This window comes from Hemiscyllium ocellatum, chromosome 1 (genome assembly GCF_020745735.1).
Source record: "Hemiscyllium ocellatum isolate sHemOce1 chromosome 1, sHemOce1.pat.X.cur, whole genome shotgun sequence".
Taxonomy (NCBI): Eukaryota; Metazoa; Chordata; class Chondrichthyes; order Orectolobiformes; family Hemiscylliidae; genus Hemiscyllium; species Hemiscyllium ocellatum.
In genome coordinates this window covers 84,257,948-84,277,702 of record NC_083401.1, presented here as the reverse complement: position 1 = coordinate 84,277,702, position 19,755 = coordinate 84,257,948, and the positions used below count along the sequence as shown (strand labels likewise).

The following is a 19,755-nucleotide window of genomic DNA, read 5'->3' as shown; positions in this document are numbered from 1 at the left end:
AGAAGTTTGCAAACTGAGACCAAGCAAGGCTGTGTCATCACACAAAAATTCTTTTCTCATTGCATACCATATCTATGAAGGCTCCCACTGGAACAGGGTTTTTCTACACAGTAAGTAGGAAGCTATTCAATCTGTGTCATCTCCAGTCAGGAAAAAAGACCATCCTAATCTCTGACAGCACACTGCAGTCTGTAGACTGTGCTTGCATGTGCACACACTGAGAGTTTGAACTTTAAGCCATTGTCAATGTTATTCAGAGAAAGAATTTATGAGGGAATGGGTCTGAGGCTAAACATCCACAAAACACATGTCCACTGCAAGTCTATTCCTACCACAGAATACTGATATCTGGCCATCAAGGTCCATGATGAGGCACGGGGAGGCATGGATCAATTCTCATTCCTTCCAAACCTCCACTCAATGAGGGCAGATATTGATGATGAAATTCCACATAGTCTCCAGTGTGCTTGCGCAGATTTTGGCCACTCGAGGAACAGAATGTTTGATACCAAATACCTCAAACCCAGCACCAATCTTACATCAGCAGTGTTAGCAGTCCTTCTACATGCATGGGAGATATGGACAATGTAGTGCAGACATCTCAAAACCCTTGAGCAATAACACAGTGATACCTCTGCAAAATCCTTCAAATCCAATGGCAGGTTGGGTGCTTCAGTGTAAACATTCAAGTGTCCTTTCACCCAGGTTGGCTTCTTATTTTTAGGAATGCCTGGTCTGAATGCTGTTAAACGTTGCTCATTCAATTAAGATTGATGGTAATGACAATGTCAGGGCTATACTGGACCATGTGGTTACACATTGCTATTAAATGCCAAACAACTACAGCTGATGGTCAACTATATGAAGATGGGACATCCTCTCTGTACAATCTGTGCAATAGTTGTTTCCACCCATACTGTTTTGGACAAGTGCATCTTTGTCAAGTAGACTGATGAGCATGACATCAAGCAGGTTTTTCTACTGGTTATTTCTTTCCACACTGTCATGGACCTGTGTAGTGGATACTACCCAGGACTTTACCAGCTTAGATGTTAGTTATACTCCAATAGGCACTGTTGTTGATGGACATTGAAACCTGCCATCCATTATGTATTGTGTGTGCTTACTTAATGTTTCCTTCAAGCGGTATTCAACATGGAGGAGCAGTTGAGGTGCTGGTGGGGATGGTGGGTGTGGTTGGTGGTAATCAACCGGACGTTTCCTTGCCAACATTTATCTGATTGCATGGGACTTCACAGCATCTAGAGTCAATGCTGAAGATTCCCTGCATAATTATCGATGGCTGTGTACTATTGTGCTGCCATGTTTCATGGTCTATCTTAGAGTGAGAAAGCACATACCCAAGGATGTTGATTGAGACCTGATACCTCTACACAATGGATTGCAGTGGTTCAAGAAGATGGCTCAGATAACCTTTTCAAGGGCAAATTGGGATGAGCAACAAATACTGGTATAGCCACAGGCACTTATAACCTCCCAACCCCAAAAAGGTAGTTGAGTGCCATGACATGGTATGATGACATGAGGCTACTGTTTGTCTAGGCTGTGGAACAACTCTCCCAGTTTTGGCACAAGCTCCCAGATTTTGGTGTGGAGAATTTTATATTATTGAACCTTAGTTCTGTCCAGTGCCCAGGTTGTTACTGGATGGTTCATCTGGTTTTATTCTTCTTCAATTATTTTGATACAACTGAGTGACTTGCTATGCCATTTCACAGTTCAGCTAAGATCAGTGACACTGCTGTGTGTCTGGAGCCACAGATAGATTCAAAGCACAAAATGATGCTAGTTTTCCTTTCGTAAATAACATTAATGAACCTGTTCTTTTTATGACAATCTGGTAGCTTCATGGTTCAATGTTACAGATACTATTGGTTTATATTCCAGATTTATTTAATTAACTGAGTGTAGATTGTCCAACTGTCTTAGTGGGATTGGAGCGCATATCTCTGAATCATTATTTAAGCACTCTGGATGATTAATTTAACTATACCACTGTACTACCATACCTGTATTCCCCATCTCTGATTTGTTATTTGCTAACCATTCTGTCCAATTGTGGTCTATACCAATGACTTTGATGAGGTAATGTATCAGAATTTTCTGATTATATGTAGCTGTATGTTAGAAAGTAAGCTATGAGAAGAATACTGAAGTTGCAAAGGACTACAGACTGGTTCAGACTTCTGTTTGAAATTCAAAAACCCTGTTTGTATGAAGTACAACTTTTCATTCAGTTGATATAGAAGTTACAAAACCAAAGTGTTGGCAGCTGGAGCAGGCCCAGAATGAATATATAGCACCAGGGAGAAGATAAATAGAGGCCAAGGCTCAAGGCCTGTCACTTATCTAAGAGAAAATCTGCCACAGGATTACAAAAAATTGTGAGAAAAACATTCAACTAGTTATAGAGTCATAGAATCATAGAGATGTACAACATGGAAACAGACCCTTTGGTGCAACCTGTCCATGCCAACCAGATATCCCAACCCAATCTAGTCCCACCTGCCAGCACCCGGCCCATATCCCTCCAAACCCTTCCTATTCATATACCCATCCAAATGCCTTTTAAATGGTGCAATTGTACCAGCGTCCACCACATCCTTTGGCAGCTCATTCCATACACGTACCACCCCCTGCATGAAAAAGTTGCCCCTTAGGTCTCTTTTATATCCTTCCCCTCTCACCCTAAACCTATGCCCTCTAGTTCTGGACTCCCTGACTCCAGGGAAAAGACCTTGTCTATTTATCCTATCCATGGCCCTCATGATTTTATAAACCACTATAAGGTCACCCCTCAGCCTCCGACGCTCCAGGGAAAACAGCCCCAGCCTGTTCAACCTCTCCCTGTAGCTCAAATCCTCCAACCCTGGCAACATCCTTGTAAATCTTTTCTGAACCCTTTCGAATTTCACAACATCTTTCCGGTCACTTCATAGGAATGCATTGAATTGATTGGTTGCTGAGTTTGCTGCTATTTTCCGTTTCTCCAAAGTTAGAGACTGAGTTTAAGCAGCTGAGGGATTAATAATGTTAAAAAATTTCAGTTAGCTTCACTATATTTAGGCGGCACCAACAAAAGTGAAGCAAGAAGCTGGTTAGTCTTCTCCTTTGTTTTTAATTAGTATGGTATACCCTGTATTAATATTTGTGATTAATGGTAAAAGCTTGTTTGTGGTAAAGTTTAGTATTGAAATAAGGTTTATTATCTAATAGACAGAAGAATGACACAGCATGTTCTGTGGGAAATTCAGGATGCTTTCCATTTCATGGTAACTATTTATCAAGGAAGTGTCATCAGTTACAGCTCTAGCTCTGGTTTCAAAGAGGCAGAAGTCTCGCTCAAAGAAGGACAGGTCTAGGTATTAAATATTCCTGCATCCAAAGTGTTATGAAAAACAGGAAAGGAAGGAAAAGGGGGTGGATGGCAATATTGAGCAAGGAGAACATTGCATTGCTGGAGAGAGAGGATAACCATGGGGACTGAAAATGCAATGTTTTTGGTAAAAGTTAAAGAATAAAATTAGTGCAATTACATATGAACATAAGACATAGGAGATGATTGATCTTTCTTGTGGGGGCAAGTTGTTGGAGGGGCAGAGGATTTACATGTATTTGGAAAAGCAAGGACTAATTAGGGAGGTCATGTCTCACAAACATGATTGAGTTTTTTGAAGAAGTAACAAAGAGGATTGATGAGAGCAGAGCAGTAGATGTGATCTATATGGACTTCAGTAAGGCGTTTGACAAGATTCCTCATGGGAGGCTGGTTAGCAAGATTAGATCTCATTGGGAGAGCTAGCCAATTGGATACAGAACTGGCTCAAAGGTGGAAGACAGAGGGTGATGGTGGAGGGTTGCTTTTCAGACAGGACACCTGAAACCAATGGTGTACCACAAGAATCGGTGCTGGGTCCATTGCTTTTTGTCATTTATATAAATGATTTGAATCTGAACATAGGAAATATAGTTGGTAAGTTTGCAGATGACACAAAAATTGGAGATGTAGTGGACACGAAGAAGGTTACCTCAGATTACAACAGGATCTTGATCAGATGGGCTGAGGAGTGGCAGATGGAGTTTAATTTAGATAAATGTGAGGTGCTGCATTTTGGAAAAGCAAGTCAGAGCAGAACTTACACACTTAATAGTAAGGTCCTATGGATTGTTGCTGAACAAAGAGTGCAGATTCATAGTTCTTTGAAAATAGAGTCACAGGTAGATAGGATAGTGAAGAAGGCATTTAGTATGCTTTCCATTATTGGTCAGAGCATTGAGTATATGATTTGAGAGGTCATATTGTGGCTGTACAGGACATTGATTAGAATGCTTTGGAATATTCTGAGACTTAAAAAGGTTCAGAAAAGATTTACAAGGATGTTGCCAGGGGTGGAAGAATTGAGCTCTAGGGAGAGGCTGAATAGGCTGGGGCTGTTTTCCCTGGAGTGGGGGAAGCTGAAGGGTGACCTTATTAATAAAGTCATGAGGGGCATGGATAGAATAAATTGACAAAGTCTTGTCCCTGGGGTGGGGAGTCCTGAACTAGAGGGCATAGATTTAGGGTGAAAGGGGAAAGATATAAAAGGGACCTAAGAGGGAACGTTTTCACACAACGGGTGATACATGTATGGAATGAGCTGCCAGAGGAAGTGGTGGGGGCATTACAGCATTAAAAAGGCATTTGGATGGGTATATGAACAGGAACGGTTAAGATGGATATGGGCAAAGTGCTGGTAAATGGGACTAGATTAGGTTAGGATATCTGGGCAGCATGGATGAGTTGGACCGAAGGCCTGTTTCTGTCTTGTAAATCTCTATGACTCTATGACTCCATGACTCAGCTCCACTTACCCAGTTGATCACCATAACCCTTAATTCCTTTACTGTTCAAAATTGATCTACGTTTGCCTTAAAAACATGCAACGAAGTAGCCTCAACTGCTTCACCGGGCAGGGAATTCCACATATTCACACCTCTTTGGGAGAAGACATTCTTCTTCTGCTCAGTCCCAAATCTGCTCCACCTTAATTTGTGGCTGTGCCACTTAGTTCTAGTTTCTGCCAGTGGAAACAACCTCGCTGCTTCTAAGTTATCTATTTCCTTCATAAATTTATATGTTTTTATAAGATATCTTCTCAGTTTCTAAATCCTAATGAATGCAGTCCCAGTCTGCTCAGTCCCTCCTCATAAGCTAACCTTTTCACTTGCGGAATCAACATAGTGAACTGCTTTTGCACGCCCTCCAATGTGAGTACATTCTTTCTCAAGTAAAGAGACTAAAACTGTACACAGTACACAGGTGTGGCTTTACCAGTACCCAGTTCAGCTGCAGCATAACCTCCCTGGTTTTAAATTCCATCCCTCTAACAATGAAGGACAAATATTCCATTTGCCTTCTTAATTACCTGCTGCATCAGCAAACCAACCTTTTGTGATTCATGCACCAGGATTACAGGGCCTAACTAATCAGAAAGAGGAACAAATTTGCAAGGAAATTGCAGAGAGGTGCAAGACTTATACCATAGTTACATTGAGAAACTTTAATTATCTAAATATGGATTAGGATAAAACTTGTGTAAAGGGCAGAGAGGGAATAGAATTGTGTGCTGAGTAGAATTTCTTACAGCAGTACATTTTCTATTGAATGAGAAAGGCTGATTCTTGGGGATGAGGTGAGTCCAGTGAAAGTGTCAGCAGAGAAACATTTAGGAGACAGTGATCATTCTGATCCATGGTTTATGTTAATTTTGGAACAGACCAAACAATAAAAGACCTAAGTAAGAATAATTAACCAGAGGAAAGCCCTAGTAAGGATAAATCTGGACCACAAAATTGGTGGGCAAAACAGTAACTGAATCATGGGCTGCCTTCACAGACAGATAGTTTGGGTGCACTCTTAGTGTGTTCCTGCCAAGAGAAAAAGTAGGACAGAAGAGATGCTGACTAAGATGAAGAAAAAAATTGTGCTTATTGCAGATGTCATGAAGATCATACAACTGAGATCCAAGCTGAATGTAGAAGGTTTTTTTGGGGGGGCGGGGTTGGAATGACAAAAGCAAATACAAGAAGCAAAGTGAATGTATAATAAGGAACTGGCAGCTAACATGGAAGAATATTTCAAAATCTTCTACAGGCATATAACTAGTAAATGTTAGCAAAAAGAAAGAATGAAAAGAGACAAGCAGCTGGCATAAAAGGGAAACCAAATGTCAAGTGTAGATGCATAAATATTAATAGAGAGATAAAAGGAGGGGTTGGGTCAATTAGAACTCAAAAAGAAGATTCATACATGGAGATAGGGAACAAACCTGAGGCATGAAATATATAGTTTTTATCTGTCTTTACCGTGGAAGAAAATGTGCTATAGTCATGGTTAAAGAAGGGGTAAATCAGGTACTTCAATAGGTTTTCAAATTGATTAGGAGGAGATATTGGCTAGGCTAAAAACAGATTTTTTTTAAAGATGAAAATATTGACAGAATTGAGAGTAGAAATTGTGCAGGCAGTGACAATGTTTCCTCGAAGCAGCGCAGTTTTGTGTAGATTTTTGGAGGGTCTGTACAGACTTATCAGCAGGCCTTCTGGTCTGCTAGTCACTGCACCACACACATCTCAGAAGTCCACATAGTGGCAGGAAAAGTTAGAGGCAATGTAGGGCAGTGGGATAAGTATCCAATCTTCCTTTCTGACGGAGGTGGTGATTGCCAATGTTGGACTGTTGTTTAAAAAAAAGTGTAAAAATAAGCCAGCAGCCCAGGTCTATTAGTTTAACCTCAGTGTTGTGGAAATTTCCTGAAATGGTAGTTTATAGCAAAATTAATAATCATTTAGGTGAATGCTAGTCAATTAGGAAAAGTTGACATGGATTTGTTAAGACAAAATCATGGTTAAGTAACTTGCTGACATTTTTAAAAGAAGTAACAATGATTGACGTGCTGTGCATGGACATGCAAACAAGCATTTGTTGCACAACAGACTTGTGAGAAAAATTATTAAGTAAGAGGGACAGTGACAACATGGATTCAGAATTGATTGAGTCAGATGAATCAAGGTACAAGCTTAACATTTGTGGATGATGGAAAATGTAGATGCATTGTGAACTGTGAGAAGGTTAGTTTAGGACTTCTGAAGGATGTCAACAGGTTAGTGGAACAGACAGGTAAGTTGCAGATGAAAATTAATGCAAAGAGGTGTGAAATGATTATGCTTAGTTGGAAGAACAATGAAAGGAAATATAAACTAATCTAAATGGGATGCAGGAGTAGATGGATCTGCGGGTGATCCATGTGTATAAATCAATAAAATTGGCAAATCAGATTGACAGACTGTGGTTAATAATGCATCTAGTATCCTCAGCTTTATAAGGTGATAGAGTAGAGAAGCAAAGAGGCTGTGTTAAATTTGTGTAGAACATTGAGTTGGCCTCAATTGGTGCATTGTGACCATTTCTGGGCAGTGAACGTTTGGAAAGGTAAATTAATTCAAGAAGGTGCAGAAAAGATTGATGAAAATATTTCTATGAACAAGGGTTTTCTTTTATGCTGTTGAATTGATGAAGTTGAGACCGTTTTCAAAGAATCACAGAATCGTACAGTACAGAAGAGACCCTTTGAGTCTGTGCCACCAAAAAAATACACCACTACTTACACTAGTCCCATTTTCCAGCATAGGCCCAGAGTCTTGAATGTTATGACACTTCAAGTCTGCATACAAGTACTTTTGAAAGATTGTGAGGATACCTGCCTCAACTACTCTCCTAGATATTGCATTGTAGACCCTCACCACCCTCCTTTTCCATGAAGAAGGGAAATTTATGAGGAAATTTGGTAGAGGTATTCAATATCATGAAATGTCTAGACAGAGTAGGGGGAAAAAATGCTGTTCCCAAGGATTAAGAACAAAAAGGCACAGATACAAGATATTTGACGATTTAAGTTATAGTTACTCGAGTTATAACGTTTTCATGCATTAAGTGGTTAGGATCTGCAAACCACTGCTTGACAGTGTAAAAAACACCTCACCGGACAGACTAGCAGGAAACTTGCCTCCAGGACACATGATCACCAACTAGCCACCAAAAGACACGACTCACTATCACTAGTTTCTATACATAAAGACAAAGAAGGACACCACATTGACTGGGACAACATGCACTTCCTACGACAGGTGAAACAAGGACATGCACAAGAATTCTGAGAGGCGTGGCATTCTAACCAGAACTCCATCAATAATACATTGATTTGAACCCTATCTACCTTCTCTTGAAAAAAAAACCACAAATGACATCACACACCTTAAGAAACCAAGACCTATAAATAGAGAGGTGGGACATACCACCAGTGCTTCACCAGAGGCTCTCACTGATGATGTTACCTAGTGTGGTGACAAAACATCTGAAAACAAACCTTCAAGTTCAGTGAGCTAACTTGCATACTGCTTGAGAGTATTGTAGAGGCAGGTTCAGTTGAGGAAATTAGGAGGAAATTAATATTCGTTGGAAAAGTAGAACGTACACTGCTAAAGGGAGAAGCTCAGGGAGTGTCACTAGGTCAATTGTTCCTTTGTAGAACCAATGTATGCACAATGGAATGAATGGATTGCTGTAATCATTCTGTGATTTATATTTTCCCTTTCTAACTGTTTGTACCATTAAATCACCAAAGAAACTTTTATCAGTTCTTAGGGCTTGAACTTACTCAGCCTGTTGTACTTCTTGGATCAACCACTTTTAAATGCTATTTCTCAAACTGAAGTTTACTGTTTCATATATTGAAACCTTGGATTCTAAAATTGACAGAAAAAGGTTTTGTTGCTGTAGGATTTGAAGGACTGTGGCAGTGTGAAGGGCCATTCTTGGCACATTGAAGAAAGCTGATATATTTAAACTCTCCATGAGGAAGGTAGAGAGCCCAAGGCTCTTTCTTGCTTTGGAGGGGAGACTGAGTCCCTGTTAATATGAAACAATGAAGGCCCCATGGGGAGCTGTGCAATGGCATTGATACATTGTGCAAAGGGTGTGAGTGTGAACATGATCCCCTTGCACAAAGGCATATAACGCAGAAAAATTAGATGAATTTTAGCAGGTCAAGCAAGATAAAGAGCAGGCAATCTCTTTTCTGTAATGGAAAAAATAACAAAAGAACTGTGGATGCTGTAAATCAGAAACAATAGAATTGCTGGAAAAACTCAACACTGACAGTATCTCTGGAGAGAAAGCAGAGTTAACATTTTGGGTCCAATGACTCTTCAGAAATGATTGTTGCAAGGAAATATATTCTGAAGATGGGGTGGGGGAGAAGGGAGGAGTAAACGACAGGTGGAGATAGGACCCTGAGAGAGAGAAAAACAGCTTGACAGACAAAGGAATGTGTAAAGGTGAACCGGGAGAATCAATGGCTGCTAATGGGGACTATTAATGGATGATAATGGGTTGTTTGTGGTAGCAGCCCATGTGATGACAAGGCCTGGTGTGTGGGGTTGTGATAAGGCATGAGAGACGGTGCTTAGACTCTAAAATTATTCAACTTGACATTGAGTCCTAAAGGCTGCAAGGTCCCAAGGGGAGAATGAGATGCTGCTCTTCCAGTTTGCACTGAGTTTCGCTGGAGCACTGCAGCAAACTGAAACCAAGATGTTGGCCAGGGAACACTGTGTTGTGTTGAATTGGCAGGCAAAAGGAAGGTCAGGGTAATTTTTGTGGACAGATCCAGTTGGAACCTACAGGATACTGTGAGGCCTGAATAGAGTGGACACAGATAAGATGATACTACTCTTTGGAAAGACTCGGACCTGGGGTTAAGTAGACCAAGACTGTACACAATGTTCCAGGTGTGGTTTCACCAAGCTCCAATTGCAGCTAGACATCCCTGGTCCTATCCTTGACTTCTCCCATTATGAAGATCAAAATATCTTTTGGTTTCTTTATCACCTGCTGCACCTGCGTGCTTTCTTTTAGCAACGGGTGTAGGGGAATCTTCAGGTCTCACTGCATATTTCCCTCTGAAGTTATAACCATTCAGATAATAATCCACCTTCCTGTTTTTACTACCAAAGTGGATAACTTCAAATTTATCCATCTTACTGCATCTGCCATGCATTTGTCCACTCACTCAGCTTGTCCACAACACACTGAAGCATCTCTGTTGCCATCTCACAGCTCGCCGTGTCCCCCAACTCTTCTGGCATGTTACTTGTGTTCTCATTTGTGAACACAGATCCAAAGTATGTACAGCAAGCTTTGTTTTAACCAGCACCTTGTGAATCGGCAGTCTTGATAAACTGGCAGAAAATATGTACCTTAAATACCACAATGTTTATTCCATCAAATTATCATAGGCTTATTAATTTATTTATGTCAATGTGAATATGCTTGTGGCTCAATCGAATGGCCACACGAAATATCAGCAGTTGATTCAATTTCAATTCAGTTTCTCCTCAAATACTGTGATCTACCATCATGTCTGAGTAGATAGTTGAGAGTGCAAGTGAGGCTGTCTGTGAGTATTTTTTTTAGATTAGACTTACAGTGTGGAAACAGGCCCTTCGGCCCAACAAGTCCACACCGACCCGCCGAAGCGCAACCCACCCATACCCCTACATTTACCCCTTACCTAACACTACGGGCAATTTAGCTTGGCCAATTCACCTGACCCGCACATCTTTGGACTGTGGGAGGAAACCGGAGCACCCGGAGGAAACCCACGCAGACACGGGGAGAACGTGCAAACTCCACACAGTCAGTCGCCTGAGTCGGGAATTGAACCCGGGTCTACAGGCGCTGTGAGGCAGCAGTGCTAACCACTGTGCCACCGTGCCGCCCACTGTATGTTTTATTTAAGGTAAAGATGAATTCTTTTTAAGTAATTTATGCCATAAATATAGTAAATCAGTGATGTGTATATCCCCTACATTACCTTTCTATTACTTAATGTCTGTTTTTAAACTGAATATTTAATCAATGGGCACACTCCTAACTCTAGAGGTAGTAAATGAAATTTACTGTATTAAGTTGGTCAGACATTTCTTTGTTCCCCAGTATAAATTCTCCTCGTTTTGACTGTAAGGGACTTACAATTGGCTTCACCAAACTTTTTCTGTTATTGGTTAGAGTATTGAATAAAGGAGTTGGGAGGTCATATTGCAGCTGTAAAGGACCTTGGTTTGGCCACTTTTGGAATATTGCATGCAATTCAGGTCTCCCTCCTATAGAAAGGATGTTGTGAAACTTGAAAGGGTTCAGAAAAGATTTACAAGGATGTTGCCAGGGTTGGAAGGTTTGAGCTATAGGGAAAGGCTGAATAGGCTGGGGCTGTTTTCCCTGGAGCGTCAGAGGCTGAGGGGTGACCTTGTAGAGGTTTATAAAATCATGAGATGCATGGATAGGATAAATAGACAAAGTCTTGTCCCTGGGGTGGGGGAGTCCAGAACTAGAGGGCATAAGTTTAGGGTGAGAGAGGAAAGATTTAAAAGAGACCAAAGGGGCAACTTTTCCATACAAAGGGTGGTGCGTGTATAGAATGAGCTGCTAGAGGAAGTGGTGGAGGCTGGTTCAATTACAACATTTAAAAGGCATCTGGATGGGTACAAGAATGGGATGGGTTTTGAGGGATATGGGCCAGTACTGGCCATGTGACTGGATTAATTTAGGATTTCTGGTCAGCATGGCCGCGTTGGATCGAAGGGTCTGTTTCTGTGCTGTACTTCTCTATGACTCTATGACATATTTACAGAAACGTTTACAGTCAGTTTTATATTACCCACAGGCTTACTCTCTACTCTTTTTCTTTATCTACTCTTTTGTCCTCCATTGCTGAATTCTAAACTGCTCACCCTCCTCTGGTCTGCTATTCTGTTCTTCAAGCCAATTTGTGTGCCAATTCATTGAGTCCAATACTATCTCTAATTTCCCTTGTAAATTGTGGTTTGACCACCTTTGCCGTTTTACACCAGACAGGAATGAACAATTATGGCAGTTCACGCATGTGCTCTTTGATGTTTGTCATTGCCATTGTTATTCCTTTCAGTAGTGTTCTCCAATTTATCATAGCCAACTCACACCTCACACCATCATAGGTTCCTCTATTTAGATTCAGGACCCTGGTCTCAGAACCAAATGGATCTCTCTCCATCTTGATGACAAATTCCTTCATACTATGATTGTTCATCCTCAGTAATCTTGCACAAGTAGATTGCCAGTTACTCCTTTCTCATGACACAATGTGTAGTCTATGATGGCCTGTTATTTAATTGGTTCCTCAACGTATTGATTCAGAAAATCATTTTATATGCACTCCAGGTATTCCTCCTCTATTATTACTACTAAATTCATTTGCACAATCTATATGCAGATTAAAGTCTCTCATGATTTACTTTTATTGCATGTATCTCTAATTTTGTGTTTAATGCCATTCACAACATCATCCCTCCAGTTTAGGGGTCTATATACAGGCCCCACTAATTTGCCTCTTTGCATTTCTTAGCTCTACCCATACAGGTTCCATATCATTGGAGCTAATGTCCTTCCTTACTATTGCATTAAATCCTCTTTAATCAGCAAAACAACCCCACCACGTTTCCTTTTTGTTGGTTCTTCCTAAACACTGAATACCCCGGATATTCAATTCCTATTGCTGGTCACCCTACAGCCATATCTCCATATTCCTGACTATATCATATCATTTTTAAAATCTATTTGAGCAATTAATTCATCCACTTTATTGGAAATGCACTGCTCGTTGAGCTCAAATCCTTAAGACTTGCCTTTTTAACTATTTTTGACCCGTTCCCTTTATTTTTCACTGTGTCCGTGTTTGACCTCGGTTTCTCTTCTTATCACTTTTCAGTCTTTTGTTTTTGTTCTTGATTTCCCTTCCTCTGACTTCTTGGACTGGTTCCTATCCCACTGCCATTTTAATTTAAAGTCTCCCGAACCACTGGAGCCAATGCTGCCTTGAAGACATGAGTCCCAGGCCTACTTAGGTATGTCCAGTTTGTACTGGTCTCACCTCCCTCAGAACCAATCCCAATTCCCCAAGACTATGAAACCCTCCTCCTCCTCACACAGTGTCTTCAGCCACATGTTTATCCAATATATACTACTATTTCTACACTGACAAGCATGTGGCCCTAATAGTAATCCTAAAATCAGGATATAAGGAAAAATTCCAACTTGCGTTAAACATGTCGGAACATTTGAGGTCCTACTTTTCAACTTATTTCCTAATTTATATTCTGTTTTTAGGACCTTATCCCTTAATTTAACCTGAATATTTGTACCAAAATGTACAAAGTCAGAGGGCACAATGCCCAGCGACATCATAAGAGATAAAAAGTGTGTAGTTTGTCTTAGTCGTAGTTTACATTAGACAGTGGTGTATCTGGTATTCAGCATAGGCATTCACTAGCATGGTCACAGATGAGGACCACACTGAGCTAATGGAATCTTTCTCTTTCTTATATAGTTTTCAGAACTGAAAAAGTGGATTTACGTGTAATCTGTGATACATTTACATTTTAGGAATTTTGTAAAATGATGATGACCCCTCATGTTGCAATCAATTTTCTGTTGGGATTAAAATGAAATATTAAACTGAAGCCCTGTCTTTGCATTGAGGTGGATGAAAAATGTTCCAACACATTTCATGCAAGTTGGAATGTTTGCTTATATCTTGAGCAAAAGCCTCTCATACAACCTAAACAGATTAACTAGTCTGGTATTTGAACGTTTGCGAAGCCTTGCTGTATACATCTTGTTTACACATCAAAAATGACTGCAAATGCAAAACAAGTTCACTGCAAAAAATAGACAAATTGTTTACAAAGCACTTTGGAATGTGCTAAGGTTAAAGGTGCGTTTGCAAAATGTATTTTTTACCATTCCTCACTATGAAGAATAATCTTTCTTTTCAGTCCCTTGCTAGTTTAGGTGGGGTCCACTGTACAATGCAAAAGGTCAAATATACTAAGAAGGCAATGTTGGAAACTAATCATCCTGAACAGCTTTCAAGTTAGTCTGAAGCTGATGCTGGTTCAGAATGTTTAGATGTACCTTTGATCTGTCCTGCTACTTGGTCAGTATAACTAAAAGGGAGACCCACCTGAGAGTTTTACTGTTTGCATCAAGACAGGCATGAATAAATTTTGAGCTCATTTCATTTTCCATAAAATTTGACCAAACATATTCTATTTTCCTGTCCTTTAATTAGTGGTTGTTTCAATTCATGAAGGTGAAGCTCCACATTTTAAAGCAGCTGGATTATAAACTGTTAAATAACACATCTGACTAACATGGTTGATTATCTTCATTCCTAGAAGACCGCACAGGAAGAAGAAAGCCGTGGTGGTTAAATCATCCCTCGGCCTTTCCAATCTCATTGCCAAAGAACAAAACTGAAACCAGTGCCCATCGACAAAGGAGATCAGTAAGCCTTGAACGCTTTGTGGAAACTCTTGTAGTGGCAGACAAAATGATGGTGGGATATCATGGTCGTAAGGATATCGAACATTATATCTTATCAGTAATGAATATTGTAAGTTTTATCCCTTTGTATTTTAAAATTATTTGTTGAATCGATTTTCTTGGCCTTGAATAAGAGTTGTCTAAATTCCATCTCAATGCTATTATAGCTGAGGCATTGATTTATGTACTATGAATGAATGATTACCTTGACTGAAATAGAAGAATAGAATTTCAAATGAACATTTTAAGCATCAGTATATTTTATTGCACAATATAACTCTAAGACTACATTCTTGAAAAGGATGACTTCAGTCTGAGAGAATGATTTAGTTCCATGAGGGCCTCGTCAATAATGCTGCATGCCTGAACTGAGCAGGATGTGTTCTCTGGCCAGAAGGCAAGGGAGTGAAGGTTTAGTTGGAAGGAGGCCACAGTCTTGGCACCATAGAGATGGCATGCCCTAAGAAAGGAGTTCCTGGAGGATGTTGTGAGTCAGAAACCCAGAGCAGAGGGAGATTGAATATTCATTTTTGAGAACCGGAGGTGTGCTTCAGGGCAGCATTTTGGATGTCTCCAAATGGCAAGCTGGGAGGTAAAAGGCAGGTAAAGCCATGGAGAGCTATACAGGGATACTCCTTATCTTACCTCCCAGGCATTTTCTCAGCAGTAAGATATGATGTTCATTGCAGGCCTGAACAATCCCCATCCACCAGTGTTCTCCTCCACTTGGCTGAACTTGTTTTCGCACTGAACAATGTTTCTTTTAATTCAGCTCAGTTCTGCCAAATCAAAGGAGAGACTGTGGGCACCCGAATAGGCCCCAGTTATGCCTGTCCCTTTATGGGGTATGTGGAACAATCTTTCTTCCAGTCACCCTCCCACTTTTTCAGTATTTTCTCAGTACATCGGTGACTGCTTCATGCTCCTGCCTGGACCTTGAAAAATTTGTTCAGTTTTTCTCCAGTTTTCAACCCACTATAAACTTTCTCAATGCCCATTTACAACACTTGCCTTCCTTTCCTTGACCTCTCTGTCTTCATTTATGAGAATAAACTGTCCACTGCTATCCACTACAAAGCACTGACTCCCATGGTTACCTATACTACAGCTGTTCATGCCCCATGTCCTGCAAGGACTCCATCCCATTCTCCCAGTTCCTTCGCCTACATCATATCTATTTGGATGATCCCACCTTTATGGTTACCTGCTGATATGGTTACCTTCTTCCATAACTGTGGTTTCCCTCCCAATGTGTTTGACGGGGCCCTCAACCACATCCTCCTGTCACCCATGCTTCTGCCCCTGCACCTTCCCATCACTCACAACAGTGTGGTTGGGTCCCCCTCGTTTCACCCCACCAGCCTCTGCATTCAAAGGATCATCCTCCACCATTTCAGAAAACTCCAGCAGAATGCCACCAGCAAATGCATCTTCCCCTCACACCCTTGTCTGCATTTCACAGGGATTGTTCCCTCTGAGACTTCCTAGTCCATTCATCGAGCACTAACACCAACACCCTTTCCGCAGCATCTTCCCGTGTAACTGCAGAAGGTGTAACACCTGCCCTTCACCTCCTCCCTACTCACTATGCAAGGGCCCAGTCAGTCTTTCCAGGTGAAGCAGCATTTCACCGGTAACTCCACCAACCTCGTGTATTGCACTTGCTGCACCCAGTGTGGCCACTCTACATTGGGGAAACCAAGCACAGACTGGGTGACCACTTTGCAGAACATCTTCGGTCTGTGTGCAAGCATGACCCTGATCTTACCATAGCCGGTCATTTTAACACAACTTCCAGCTTGCATTCCCACTTGTGTGTCCTCAGCATGGTGCAATACTCCAGTGAATCACAGTGCAAACTGGAGGAACAACATCTCATCTTCAGACTTGGCAGTTTACAACCTACTGAACTTTATATTGAGTTCAGCGTCTTCAGACTGTGAACCCACTCCCATTTGTTCCTTTTCTTTAATCTTTACTTGTTACATTCTCTGTCACTATGTCTTGTCTCCCCATCCCCCCACCTTAGTGGGACCATCTCTCCTTCCCAGTCTGGAAGTTTTCGCATCATTGTTCTGCTACTCTCACATTCCAATCACTTAATCTGCACTATCAACACCCTTTCTTCCACAACACTCCACTCCCCCAGGCCCACAACTATTGCATTAATGCTGTCCCTCCACAGTTGAAATTAGCTCTGATGAAGGGTCATCTAGCCTGGAAACAGTAGCTTGTTCTTTGTCCACAGATGCTGCCTGACCCACTGTGATTTCCAGCATCTGTGGCATATTGGCATAGGGACAAGAAAATTAGGCAAGTAAACACGTGGCTAAGGGATTGGTGTGGGACATTGGCATCAGTTTTGGAACGGGGGGATCTGTACCGTTGGGACGATCTCCACCTGAACCGATCAGGTACCAATGTTCTAGCAAAGAGGATAAATAGGGTGGTCAGTAGGACTTTAAACTTCTGAGTTGGGGGGAAGGGAAAGTGAAAGCGACAGGGAGTATGGCATTAAATGGAAAGATAAGCAGCAGGATAGCATGTGTCCAGGCGGATTTAAAATTGAGGCAGACTGAGAATGCAGAAAAAAGCAAGGATAACTTAGGACATCATATGACTTCCAACATCTCTAATGATAAGGAAGTTAGCATTAAGGCACTTTACCTGAATGCTCGTAGCATTCATAACAAAGCCGATGAACTAATGGCACAGATAATAGTGAATGATTATGATGTGGTAGGCATCACAGAGACTTGGTTACAGGGGGGTCAGGACTGGCAGTTAAACCTCCATGGTTTTTCAACTTATCGAAAAGACAGAGAGGTGGGCAGAGGGGGTGGGGTTGCCTTGTTAGTTAAGAACAAAATTAAATCAATGGTATTGAATGACATAGCGTCGGATGATGTGGTGTCTGTGTGGGTGGAATTGAGGAACCACAAAGGCAAAAAAACATAATTCGAGTTGTGTACAGACCTCCTAACATTAGTCAGGACCAGGGACGCAACATGTACCGGGAAATAGAGAAGGCATGTCAGAAAGGCAAAGTCACATTGATCATGGGAGACTTCAATATGCAGGTGGACTGGGTAAATAATGTTGCTAGTGGATCCAAAGAAAGGGAATTCATGGAATGCTTACAGGATGGCTTTTTGGAACAGCTTGTCATGGAGCCCACAAGGGAGCAGGCTATTCTGGACCTAGTGCTTTGCAATGAACCAGACTCTATAAAAGATCTTAAAGTAAGGGAATCCTTAGGAAGTAGTGATCATAATATGGTAGAGTTCAGTCTGAAGTTTGAAAGAGAGAAGGCAAAATCGGATGTAATGGTGTTACAGTTAAATAAAGGTAATTATGAGGGCATGAGACAGGAACTGACAAAAATAGACTGGAAGCAGAGGCTAACCGGGAAGACAGTAGAGCAAAAATGGCAGGAGTTTGTTGGTATAATTGAGGACAATGTACAGAGGTTCATCCCCAAGAAAAGAAAGATTATCTGGGGAGGGATTAGACAACCATGGCTGACAAAGGAAGTCAGGAAATGTATTAAAGAAAAAGAGAGATCCTATAAAGTGGCCAAGAACAGTGGGAAATCAGAAGATTGGGAAGGATACAAAAACAAACAGAGGATAACAAAGAGTGTAATAAGAAATGAGAAGATCAAATATGAAGGTAGGCTAGCCAGTAATATTAGAAGTGATAGTAAAAGTTTCTTTCAGTACATAAGAAACAAACGACAGGCAAAAGTAGACATTGGGCCACTTCAAACTGATGCAGGAAGCCTAGTGATGGGAGATAAGGAAATAGCAGGAGAACTTAACAAGTACTTTGCGTCAGTTTTCACAGTGGAAGACATGAGTAATATCCCAAAAATTAAAGGGAGTCACGGGGCTGAGTTGAGTATGGTTGCCGTTACGAAAGAGATGGTGCTTGAAAAGTTAAAAAGTCTTAAAATTGATAAATCTCCTGGCCCCGATGGGATACATCCTAGAGTTCTGAGAGAGGTGGCTGAGGAAATAGCAGAGGCATTGGCTGAGATCTTTCAAGAGTCACTGGAGTCAGGAAAGGTCCCGGATGATTGGAAGATCGCTGTTGTAACCCCCTTGTTCAAGAAAGGATCAAGACAAAAGATGGAAAATTATAGGCCAATCAGCTTAACCTCAGTTGTTGGTAAAATTCTAGAATCCATCATTAAGGATGAGATTTCTAAATTCTTGGAAGATGAGATGCTGCCTAACCTGCTGTGCTTTGACCAGCAACACATTTGCAGCTCTGATCTCCAGCATCTGCAGACCTCATTTTTTACTCAGAGTCTGATTAGAACAAGTCATCATGGTTTTAGTAAGGGGAGGTCATGCCTGACAAACCTGTTGGAATTTTTTGAAGAGGTAACAAGTAGGTTAGACCAGGGAAACCCAGTGAATGTGGTCTGTCTAGACTTTCAAAAGGCCTTTGATAAGGTGCCACATGGGAGGCTGCTGAGCAAGGTGAGGGCCCATGGTGTTCGAGGTGAGCTGCTGGGATGGATTGAGGATTGGCTGTCTAACAGAAGGCAGAGAGTTGGGGTAAAAGGTTCTTTTTCAGAATGGCAGCCGGTGACGAGCGGTGTCCCGCAGGGTTCAGTGTTGGGGCCACAGCTATTCGCATTATATATTAATGATTTGGATGAGGGGACTGGGGGCATTCTAGCGAAGTTTGCCGATGATACGAAGTTAGGTGGACAGGCAGGTAGTACTGAGGAAGTGGGGAGGCTACAGAAGGATCTAGACAGGTTGGGAGAGTGGTCCAGGAAATGGCTGATGGAATTTAATGTGAGCAAGTGCGAGGTCTTGCACTTTGGCAAAAAGAATAAAAGCATAGACTACTTTCTAAATGGTGAGAAAATTAGTAAAGCCAAAGTACAAAGGGATCTGGGAGTGCTAGTCGAGGATTCTCTAAAGGTAAACATGCAGGTTGAGTCCGTGATTAAGAAAGCGAATGCCATGTTGTCTCTTATCTCAAGAGGGTTGGAATATAAAAGCAGAGATGTGCTACTGAGACTTTATAAAGCTCTGGTTAGGCCCCATTTGGAGTAATGTGTCCAGTTTTGGTTCCCACACCTCAGAAAGGACATACTGGCACTGGAACGTGTCCAGCGGAGATTCACACGGATGATCCCTGGAATGGCAGGTCTAACATACGAGGAACGGCTGAGGATCCTGGGATTGTAGTCGTTGGAGTTTAGAAGATTGAGGGGAGACTTAATAGAGACGTACAAGATAATACATGGCTTGGAA

At 41.4% G+C, this 19,755-nt stretch overlaps 1 protein-coding gene across 4 annotated transcripts in view; it reads left to right on the top strand.

The window, feature by feature from the left end:
- adamts6 (ADAM metallopeptidase with thrombospondin type 1 motif, 6) overlaps positions 1-19,755 on the top strand; it is a 326,411-nt gene that overhangs the window by 50,823 nt on the left and 255,833 nt on the right. For all 4 annotated transcript variants that reach the window (XM_060823800.1, XM_060823780.1, XM_060823790.1 and 1 more), the window contains exon 5: positions 14,332-14,549. In XM_060823800.1, coding sequence (XP_060679783.1) covers positions 14,332-14,549 — 218 coding nt within the window. The remainder of the gene's footprint in view (positions 1-14,331; positions 14,550-19,755) is intronic.